The sequence below is a fragment of the Gavialis gangeticus genome, unplaced genomic scaffold, assembly GCF_001723915.1.
Source record: "Gavialis gangeticus isolate Ggan-Ray unplaced genomic scaffold, GavGan_comp1, whole genome shotgun sequence".
Taxonomy (NCBI): domain Eukaryota; kingdom Metazoa; phylum Chordata; order Crocodylia; family Gavialidae; genus Gavialis; species Gavialis gangeticus.
The window spans coordinates 39130572-39142348 of NW_017729026.1; the positions used below are offsets into that span (position 1 = coordinate 39130572).

The 11777-nt window shown below is 39.1% G+C and overlaps 1 protein-coding gene across 1 annotated transcript in view; it reads left to right on the forward strand.

The window, feature by feature from the left end:
• ASCC3 (activating signal cointegrator 1 complex subunit 3) overlaps positions 1–11777 on the forward strand; it is a 684038-nt gene that overhangs the window by 531450 nt on the left and 140811 nt on the right. Inside the window, exons 24-26 of the mRNA XM_019520164.1 lie at positions 3041–3209; positions 7632–7852; positions 11176–11261. Coding sequence (XP_019375709.1) covers positions 3041–3209; positions 7632–7852; positions 11176–11261 — 476 coding nt within the window. The remainder of the gene's footprint in view (positions 1–3040; positions 3210–7631; positions 7853–11175; positions 11262–11777) is intronic.

An 11777-nucleotide genomic window follows, 5' to 3' on the forward strand; every position in this document is an offset into this window, starting at 1 on the left:
TAGGGGAAAGGTGGAGCCCGTCCCATCCTAGCATGTCTCAGTATTGGCGGGGGTGGCAAGCACTGCATCAGAAGCACCGATCAGTGGCTGCCCTCAGATGCCGCCGGCTGTGTCAGCAGCGAGGAGGGAGGTGGCAAGCAGCAACCACCCGCAGGCACCTCTGGTAGCATCCAATCACAGGGGATGCACCACCAATCTCAGAGGGTGCATGTGCACTCACGTGCACCCCCTTTGTGTTGCCAATGCATGGCCCATACTGGGTAAACATACTGATGGTAACCTGCCACAAGGATAGGTTAGTGCAGCCCATCTGAATACGATATATGGTAGTGCCCATTGCGCTCATTCCCCTTTAGTGCCAACTCTTTCAAGTCAAGTGAGCCACTACATTAAATGCGTTTTGACTTCCTCTTCACTCCCAGAGATGAGGTGTGCTTTTCTTTCCCATTTCTAATGTTTCTGTTTCTTCACCAGCATTAAATGTCTGGCAAATGTTACCAAAGGGGTGCAAAACAAAAAATCCCAGAATTCTACTGTCGCCCCCTCTCTCAGCCTGTTGAATATGATAAGTGTGGCCCCACGCTCTATGAGGTGGAGCTGGACCAGGCTGCTCTGCACCTCATCTGCATATACATTTTTGAATGATCCTAGGACTTGTGCTACAAACAGCTGGTTCCAGTCATGAGTGGCAGTGGCTAATTAACACCTGAATCATTTGTGGGAGGGAAGGTATCTGGAATAGACACACATACAGAGCAGTGCTGAGCTATGAGAATACCATGTCTTGAAATGATGTTGACTGTGCTGGGGCCCACCACAATGAACAAGCCTTTGGGCCTTGGACTAATGTTAGCTTTTTGGCTAATATCACCTAGGTGGTTTTCCCAGGGTGGAGCCAGTCTTTTGTATTCCAGGCATATTGGCCCCTACAAGTTTCCCCAAATGCAGGAAACTCAACTGCACAATTTTATGACAATGGGAGATGAGGATCAAAACCAGGAGAAAATTGACTTTTTAAAAAATGTTCTTGTAGATTGAACCTGGCACAAGTTCTAAGCAGCTGAATTGTGGACAACTGCTTTCTTGCTTTCCTCCTGGCTTGCTCCTTGGCCTTTTGGGTAAGGGCAAGCAAGGCCAGGGGACATCTGAACCCCAGGGTCCCTGGGCCCTGACCTTGCATATAGGCTATCTGCCACAGATAGGGGAGTATCTGAAGCCCCAGACTAATGGGTCTGTGAAGGAGGATACTTGCCCAGTGGTAGAGCCGCATGGACTTGAACGATTGAGCTCTACTTGGTCAAAACGTGGAATTTGACTACTGGACTTTGCCCAGTAGAATTCAGAAATGCTTTGGCCCTTGAAACAACACAAAAAGTTTGTTTTGTATATAAGTAGATACCAAAGTTCTGCTTAAAAGTGTGTTTTTAGAGTACCTGTGCTAAAACTTGCAGCAGTTTTGAAAAAAGGTAAAATACATCAATTTTGGATTAACTCAGTCTTATGGCTACCCATAGTAATTTGCTTATATGTAAATTGCTATATGTTGTTTATTTCAAAGTCAGTGTTTTCAAATGTGCTTCTCACTTCCATGTGCTCAGAGAGAGCAGGGTCAGACGGTAAGGAGAGGTGCGGGGGGTGCAGGAGGAAGAAGTTAAGGGGCTGCGGAAAAGGGTGCCACCTCACCACATCCTTCCCCCCCACTCCCCACTGGTTTAATTTTCCTGCCGTAGCAGGCAAACCTCCTTGAACATATAGCACACATTTTCATTAATGCACGTTCACTTCATCAGATCAATAATTAAAAACAATTGAAGATATGTTTCTTCTGTTGCTTCTGTGATGAGCAACAGAAGAAACACTTGTGTTTTAAAGGAAGTGTTACAGACTAGCTTTTTTCATTAGCTTTGTCTTCATACAGATTGCATACTGATATTCCACCCAGAAAAAGAAAACAAAATGCACGTGCATGTACACACCACTTAATGCGCTTAGGCTACAGACAGACATTCAAAAAGTCTGAGCCTGAATTGATTCAGTCTTTGCAGATTAGTCAAACCTGGCTAGACTGAATCAGTTTGTAACCGCACGGACATCACAGAAATGCAGGCACATGCCTGCAGTGGCTCAGGCTAGAAGCCGGGGGGGGGGCACTAGAGCAGCCCTCCCTACCCTTTTATAATGCTGAGGTGAGGGGGGCATGGCCAGGCCCTGGCAGGACACTCTGATTAGGGAGGGGTCATCCCCCCCTTCTGACCAGCCCAGCAGGGAATTGATAACACAGTGTTTATCAACCCTAAGTCAGTGTTTATCAGCCCATTAAGAAAACAACAGAGGGACATTACCAGCTGCCTGTTGATTCTGCCTTTGTCCCATCTGCTGCTGTACAGATCATAGCCAGCATGTTTTTTGCTAGCTAATGCTGAGAGGTGTCTGTGTAAGGCAGAGGGGATGGGGAAGGGAGGTGGGGAGCCAGGCAGATGCCTGCAGTCTCTGCCAAGCTCCAGCCAGGGAGCAGAGGGGAGGGGCCAGCCCTGCTGTGGAGCAGAGAGCCCCACCCATCCCAGAGAGCATGCTGGGTACTCTGGTTTAACTTAAACCAGCAAGGGGTGTGGGGCAGACACTGCATAAACTGCTTTGACCCAAATCAGTTAAGTCTGATACTACTCAATAGCTTTATGTCAAACCAGTGTCAGCCATTTTCAAACTGGTTTATGTGCACTGAACATCTGTTCTGTTACAGGTTTAAACCAGTTTCTGATCACTTAAACCAGTGTATGTGTGATGTCTGTCCCTAAACTTAATGGCCAAGAGCCTTATCATGTTCCTTGTGAAGTCTTTGAAGTAGAATCTGCCCTGAAATTGAAATGAATGGAAGCATCTTGTGAACTATGTTTTTTAATGAGTGTGCATGAACACATTTCACTTCATTTATGCATATACATTATATTTGTGTGTATTGATTACGTGACTCTAGCAAACTGATTTTAAGACTGAAGATTTGGTTACTTAATAAGGTTTCTATGTACTATTCTTACATTAGGTCATTGCTAAAGAACCACAACTTCTCGTATTCACAATCCCTATTTTTGAACCCTTGCCTTCCCAATACTACATCCGGGCTGTATCTGACAGATGGCTAGGGGCAGAGGCAGTATGTATCATCAATTTTCAACATCTGATTTTACCAGAAAGACATCCACCTCACACAGGTAACATTCTCACTCAGAACCTGATCATTTTGTTTCCCTAACTTTTTGGTTGAATATGTCTTGCCAGTATAGATTTTCATTATTCCTATGCAATATACATTCCACTCTGGGTTTTATTAAGTGTGAGTGAGGATTCAGTTCTATCATGCATTTATTTGTAGTTTTGACACTATTAAGAACCCTACCACTAATGATAAAGTTGCTTGATTTAATTCCTTCTAACATAGTCTTGCTTTTTAATGATTCCACGATCAGCGTAAGAAGTAGAAATGTTTTCACTGTGTTATATAAAATAAGCCATTGGTATTCTTTTGCTTTTGTTACAAATGTTCTTATCTGAGAATGTTTTCTATAATATGGTTGCAAAATTATGGATATATGTCTTTCTGTTTTTCTAAAATTGAATATCCTTTATGGATGTCCATTCCTAACCTTTAGCAATGGAAAACTGTTTTCTGTAAGTCAGCTTCATTGGGTATGTGTAGCCCTCCCTTCCTTTATGCAGCTACTTGATGATCAGTCAACCAAGACTCCAGCCTCCTAGAAACTGAACTGCTTGGTCCTCAAATGCAACTATTTTTTTTTATCAGTTCTTGTGTTTTATTTCAAAGAAATAACAGCCCCAAATATTAGCTTAAACTGTCTAACTAAGTTTAGTAAGCATCTCTAATATATTTGCTTATAGCATTAGTTTTACATATTTTTATTGTAATTAATGCTAGATCTCTGAGTGATTTTTGGCATCATCAAAAGGTGCTCATAATGTTTAGGATTGGAGTGGCATTATAGCCCCAATTGTCCAGGAAAGATTAGAGAGGCAAGGATTTTTTTGGTGATAACTTTTATAGGACCAACTGTGTAATTCAGAAAGATTGTCCTTTTTTCAAGTTGTACCTGAGAGCTTGTCCAACTTATCTTCTAAATACACAATTGATTCAGTAAAATATATCACAGAAAAAAAATCTTTATCCCTGTGAATTATTAATGCATCTTTTCAGCATGATGTCATCAGGCCTTATCTAGACGCATCTAAAATTTCCTCTTATATCTCTAAGGTAATTAATTTAAAATTCAGTGAGCAACAAATTATACATAAATGTCTACTATGGTATTGCAGTTAAAAAAACAGTGTAATTTTGGGCTGCATCCCTTTAATAGAGGCAGAACATCTGTGTGGCTCTTCACTGATCATATTTTATGTTCTGTTCTGAGCCTCTAAATTGGAAGGAATTCAGACAAAAAGTGAAAAATGATCTGCGGGCCAAGAACTTTTTGAGGAAAAGCTGAGGATGAGATTCGATACAGGCTTCTCAGCCTCAGTCTTCTGTTATCAAGAAGTAGTCCCTCTGAAAATGATGGAACTATTCATGGAATAAGGAAGGGGTGGCCAAACTGTGCCGCGTGTTACAAATGGCACAAGCAGCCTCTGTGTGGCATGCAGCAGATCAGAGAGGGAACAGGGAGCAGAAGGAAGAGCAGGAGATCAGACAAGGGAAAGGAGATCAAGGTGGCACTTGAGGGAGGTGGAGGAATGAATAGACATAGGATTTGACTTGCGGCATGCCTGCCTAAAAGGTTCCACCCACCCCACCACTGGAATGAGGGGTCATTTCTACACAAGATGTATACTGCAGAGCTGCCTAATTAGCTCCACAGTAAGGTCTCAATGTTTACATGGCCCTGTTGGGCTACAGGAAACTAATTAACTCTGTCATAGGTTAGTACTTGTAAATGCAAGTACTAGCTAATGGTGTTCTTTAGTGCGCAACAGCACACACATAGATGTTGACAAAGCTGGCTGGGGCAAAAAGGTGCTTCAGTGTGGGGGCTGCCTGCCAGCTAGCCCTGCACTGAAGCATTCTTATGCCCCAGTGAGCCCCTCTGCAGCACATTGAGCCAGGTCAGAGCAGCCCCGGATTGGCAGGCTGACCCCCTGGGACCCCTCCAAGCCATGGCTGCTCCACCCCAGCTCAGTGTGCTATTGTCCTGGGTGCACATGTAAACATGGTACCTGGGAGCAATGAACTCCAGCATGAAATGCACTAAAGCTTTTTGCTCTGTGCTAATAGCACATGTAGATGCACCCAATAAGAGCCAGGTTCCTGCTCATAATTTGTCTCAGAAATTTCCAAGTTAAGCCTTGCTTGTGAACTGTTGCATTTAAGAAAAATGATCTATTCACAAAGTAAAATACCATTGGGTGTCTAAATCTACCCCTTAAAAAATTAAATGTATTAACCTGATAAAGAGACCATGAGATGAGAGAATGTTTAATCTACCATTAAGAGTGTAGATATCAGAGAAGTGGACAGGCAGATACTATAGAAGGGACACTGGCTCTGAATAATGGGTGAAATTAAAAAAGAGCAGGAAACTTAAGATGATTAACAGGAAAAATGTCCTACTGGTAAGAACTATAAAGCTATGGATAGGTAAACCAGAGAAAGTCCATTGCTTTTGATAATTAAAAATTAATAATTCAGTAAATCTGCAATAATCTTGCCCTGTCATGACAATGGCCTAGATTAACTTAAATGTGTTTTCTAACTCTGACTTTGATTCTTCATTTTTGAGGAGACCTTCATGAAGAGATTTACATGTATATGTGAGGAGATAACATTAATTATCAGCTTGTTATTTCAAAAGACAAACTCAGTTATTCCCCATTGCAGTTTGGTCACTTTTCTGAGGTTTATGCATGAACAAGTGAACCGTAGGAATATGATTTTCAAACCAACTTGTCTTTTTCCAACTTCATCAAAGTCAAAGTATAAGCGTGAGCAAATTGATTGTGCTTTTCAAGGGAAGCCTTCTGGACTTTTAACTTTTTTTTTTTCTGTATTTTTCTTTTTTGTGGCTGGAAATTGAACCTAATTGTTAAAAAAAATTTTAACTAGAGAGAGAAAGAGAGAGAGGGATCTATAGATAGATAAAATCTAGTTAAAATTTTAAATATTTGATGAGTTCTACTTAAAAATGTGTTTATGTATATTAGCTAAGCACTCTTACAGAAAGCATTGTGCATCCAGTTTCAACCTCCATAGTAGTGACTGAGACTTGGGTTTTTTTTGAACATTTGGTACAGAGGCTTATGTCTGTTTTGGTTGGGGGGGTTTTGTTTGTTTGGGTTTTTTTTGGAAGCACAAAATTTCTTATATGTTCATTGTCCCTGATCTCATTGTAAAACCCTTTCATTGTAATAACATTTGGCTCATCTAGCAGTCTGTGAAGTATGTGCATTCAGAAATACTCAACTCCAGTACCATGTTGCTCTTTGGCATGCATAAATTCACATGTGTTTGTGAAGTGTTTAGCTATTGTTATATTGTACCTACACTATCTGAAAAAGCATGTGTAACCTTTTTATCTAATTGACTGATCACTGACTACTATTCAGAAGAAACAGAAAGATATTTACACATCACCAGTTATGGAGCCTCTAGGATTTATGGTAATTGATTTCAATTCCCATCTGGTTCCCACTCAGCAATGAAGTACATAGAGGCCCTGCTAGGCAAAAACCTTCTCTCCTCCCAGCAGAGCCTGAGAAATCACAGTTTTAGTGGGAATGATAAAATGGCCATAAGGTATCAGTGAAAAGCATGTTAAGAATATTAGGCATCATTGTCTCAGTGGATTTTATGACTCCCATGTCATACCTTAATGTGAAGCACCCTGAAAAGACAATAAGATCTCCAGCCACAAAAACTTCAAAGGAAGCATCTGCATAACAGAATCGTGGCAAGTTTCCTTAATTTGGTAGGCATCCAAATCAAATCTGGTAATATATATCGTTTTTCATTTTCCAGAGTCTCTAATTGTTTAGATAGCAGATGCCTCCAAAGCAGAGCCTTGTGGCTCTTTGTTTTTTCTTCCTGTACATTTATTTATCTCTCGCTATAATCCTAAATATGTATAAAATCTGCATATATCACTCCAGGACATATTATTTCATCAGTCCATTAAGACTTTTTAAAAGAGAAAGTTTTCTTCCTTTTAACTTTAGTATTTTCCTGTATGAATCCACATTAAGTTATCATATGAACACTTGCATTGCTTCAGTAAGGTTTAGAGTTCATTACAATTGATTCATTATGAGTGGTTAAAAAATGGCCTTTTGACATGCAGAATGCGCACAGTATATTTAACAACCAAGCTCACAGTGTATTTAATAATCCTACTTTAAGAAAAAATTTACAGTTGTAATATATTTTGTTATTTGCTCACTGAAGTTCATAATAGCTCAGTTGGGAGTTCATGTGACGCAAGAAACTACTTTTAAAAAAAATCAAACGTGAGTTATATTCCTTCAAATTTTTACTTGATGCCTAAACATATATTTGCTTTAGCCTAAAAATAAACTACTGGTACATTTAAGATGTCATATTTTGACATGCACTAATGATTATTCTGTAATTCTAGAACTGCTAGATCTTCAGCCTTTGCCTGTCACAGCTTTGGGACATCGAGAATATGAAAGCCTGTACAAATTCACCCACTTTAACCCTATTCAGACGCAAATATTTCATACGCTGTATCATACAGACTCTAATGTTCTTCTTGGAGCCCCCACAGGCTCTGGAAAGACTGTTGCAGCTGAATTAGCCATCTTCCGAATTTTTAACCAATATCCCACATCAAAGGTTTGTAAAATATGTTTATTAAAAATGTGCAATATATGTATGTTTCTTTCAGCCACTCAAAAGTCTAAACTTGTAAATGCACATCTACATGTCTGCTTTAAGGGATATTAGCCTATTTTAGTGTGCATTAAAGAATCACAAAAAAGTGCTCTTTAGCTAATACGCATTAAAATAGCTAATGCATATTTTTCTAGTACCTCACAATGGAGGTAATTACAGCACGTTGGAGCAGGTTCGATTAATTGAGTCTGCTGGAGCATGGCAATTACCGTACTCAAGCAGCCTCCTGCATCTCATGAATCTGCGTCCCTGTGCTTAAAAATGGTAGCGGGGGCACTTGAACTAAAGCTCATCAAACAACCTTCAGTTTAAGGATTCCCGCTGCCATTCTGAAGTGCAAGCAGGCTGATACACAAGGTTCTGTGGCACTTTAATTAATTACATTAACTAATTAAAGTCCTGCCCCTGCCCCACACACCTCGAGCACCTGTAAAAGTGCCTGGAAGTACTAGATTTAATGAGCATTACCTAAAGCACGTTAATGAACGTGTAGACTGTGAAAATTATTATCCTGCTTCTATGGTTTCACACTAATACTTAAAACTGAGGGCATAAAAATGGTTTTAATTAGTATATCTTATGCTTTCCTTTCACTTACTTATTTAACCAAAGTGAAAATCAGAGCCAAATGAATAAACCATGCCATAAATATATATTGATATTCTTCTTCCAGAGTATCATCTAAATCCATGATGCTCTTACAGAGAAACTTTTTGGGTTTTTTGCTTATTCTTTAAATTCCTTCCATCAGCAAGTTCATGTTTCACATCTGTGAGGTCCTGCCAAGTGAGAACAATTGGCCAGATCTTCTTAATTACACATGCAAGTTACCATTAAAGTAATGCTAGCCAATTCTCTCTCTTTCCAACTTTGTTTTTATTTCTTAAGAAATGCCTGTCTAAATCAACGTTAGGATATACTCAGCTATCTGGGTAAAAATCATCATTCATGTGCAAAGTAATAGAATGTGGGGGTGCCGATGTATATATTCTGACTAGTGAATTGCCTGTCAAGTATGAAGGGGGAACGGAGGGGGCAGGCAGGGGTGGAGCGCTGCCACCCACTACCTCGCACTGCTGCCTCCCAGGAGATGGGGGGAAGGGAAGCTTCCTCCACCATCACCCCGTGCTGCCACTGCCCCCAGCACTGCTGGCCTTACCCGCCCCCCGGCCCTGCTCCTCAGAGGTGGCAGAGTGCCACCATGACAGCAAAGACAGAGCGGGGGGGGGGTGAGGCCAGTGCTGCTGGCCTTGCTCCCCCAATCCATCCCTTCCATCATGGTGGCACTCCACACTCTGATTGGTTGTTTCACTAACCAATCAGAGTGCTCCAAGAGTGTTACGGACAGACAGACAGATGGACTGTCTGTTGGACCTTTATTATATAAGAATATTGACTTGGCCTTCCTTCCTTAATCGTTTCTAGTTACACTTGATTGCTAGGCTCAATCTTAAGGGCACCTTGCACAGTTAAAAACCATGTTTGATACCACCAGCTTTCCAGCCTGGCCCTGGAAGCTCCAGTGATAGTCTGGTATAAACTAGATCCTGCCATTGCTGCCCTTTCTTACAGCATGTTTAGGACTTACCCACAGACATGGGCCTGAAGCACAAAAATCCCAACAGTGATAATCTCACAATTTCCTATTCCTGTTCTTCCACAGGCCACTTCCTCTAATTCCTGTCAATCTAGATAAAGGAAACTCTTCTCAGTATCAGTCTGAAGATCATTCATCTGTCTTAGGCCCCTCATGCATGTTATACTTAAGAAGTGATTAACTCATTAATCATGCCTTTAAGTAGTGACCTGGCCACATGTTCCTTCAATTAATTACATTATAAGTAACAAAGTTATTACACAAAACATGATCCCATAATCACACCTCCTGTCATTCATTTTTGTCAGTGACTCTAGTGCCATGTTCAAAAAATAGCATGTACAATCTGGATAATTTGGTAAATATAATGTAAACCTGGAAGGGCCAGATCACATTGGCTTGATCTGGATAAGCACAACTTTAAATCCAACCAAAAAATCAGCCATACCCTAAGCTGGATTTTCTGACTGAAATTCTTAAACCTGCCAAGAAGATTTAATTATGCAACTCCCACCACAATGAATGGAAACCATGGCCAGGTACAAACATTACACTTTTACTGTTATAAGTGATCAGAAACTGCTCTATACCCATAACAGAACACAAGTTTAGCACACATAGACTGGTTTAAAAATGGCAGAACTCGAGCTAAGATTTGTGCTCCCCCCCCCCCGGGAAAATGTGTGTTTTGTTTGCTACAGATCTAAATTATGGTGCTTACAGAAAACCATGTAACTTAGAGTGATTCCACCTGAAGCTTTTTAATGTCTGTACTTAGCCCCATGTGTCTAAAATTCCTACTATAATGAATGGAAGCCTTGCATCTAAATGAATGGAAACCCTAGTCAGCTTTGAAAATTGTAACCCGTATACATACATTTCTTAGCAACAGTTGAAGGGACAAAGATAGAATTGTAAAGGGAAAAAAGCCATATGAATATTTAAATATGATGATTATTAAAAGAATATTTAAATGCCTTGGTTAACACATTAGTATAAAACATGTATAGGCCAGATTTTTTTTAAGTGCATATGAATGTTTTCACTTGTTCAGAGATATACTTGCACTTTAAAAAGCATATCTTTGAAGAAATGCTGTACAAACTGTGCTAGTGAAGTTCAGTACAAAGAATGGATTTATCTGGGAAAGTCTTGTGAGGTTTCATTTAAATTAATCGTTTTTAAGTTAATTTTTAAAGGTTTTAGTAATAATACTAAGCAGCTGGAAATAATGTAAGAAATTATCCTACTAGAAATTCTTATTACTGAAGGGGAAGCATTACGTCCAGAATAGTATTTTCCAGATTTTGTATTCTCAGTAATTAATCATTTTATTTATATAGGTCATTTTATAATAACATATTTTTTGCTTTTAAAAGGTGTAATCATAGTATTACCATTTTATAAATTACTCTCTTTATTTTCCAATTTACATGCATGGTGTTGACTTAACGAACAAAAGAATATATGAAAGTATTAAGGCTACTTAAATTAGAATTCTGTTTTAAGTTACTTGAAGTAATTTTAAGAATTTATCATAATCATTTTTAGTTATTAAATTCATTTAAATCCTTAAAGACACAGAAGAAAATACTTATAAAATATAAATATGCATTTTACACAGGCTCTTCTCATTTAATTTTATTTTGTATGTATTTTTTTTCAGGCAGTATATATTGCCCCCTTAAAGGCACTGGTGCGAGAGAGAATAGAGGATTGGAAAGTTAGGATTGAAGAAAAGCTTGGTAAAAAGTATGTGTTTCTTGCTTAAACCAGAAAAATTGGAAACAAAAAAGCTCAACAACAGGAGCCAAATCAAAAAAATGTTTTAAGCATCTTAATTTCCTGACAAATATATTTTATCCTTCAATTATATGAATTCTCCCTGAATATTAAAAATAAAAGCAAAAACCAAATGTCAGTCCGTGTCATCACACAGAGTGCACAATGAAAGTAACAAAAACAAAAATGGTCCTTGGTTACACGTCATTTTTCTTAATTGTCTATAACCAGTGAAGCTCAGAAATAAGCAGCTCAATTTTTATCTCTGTATTATCTTTTTCCTTGGAAGTGCAGTTCAAAATTAACCACATTTCAGATATCTCATTCTACTGAATCCATATAAATTACAGATACCTAGTAACATTTATCATATACATAGTGTATTTTATGACATTCTATATGTATTTTAATAACCAGTCTACATTTGTTTGGTACCATTAGCTTTGTTATGAAGTTAGTATATCAATGAAATACAGGGTTGAGTAT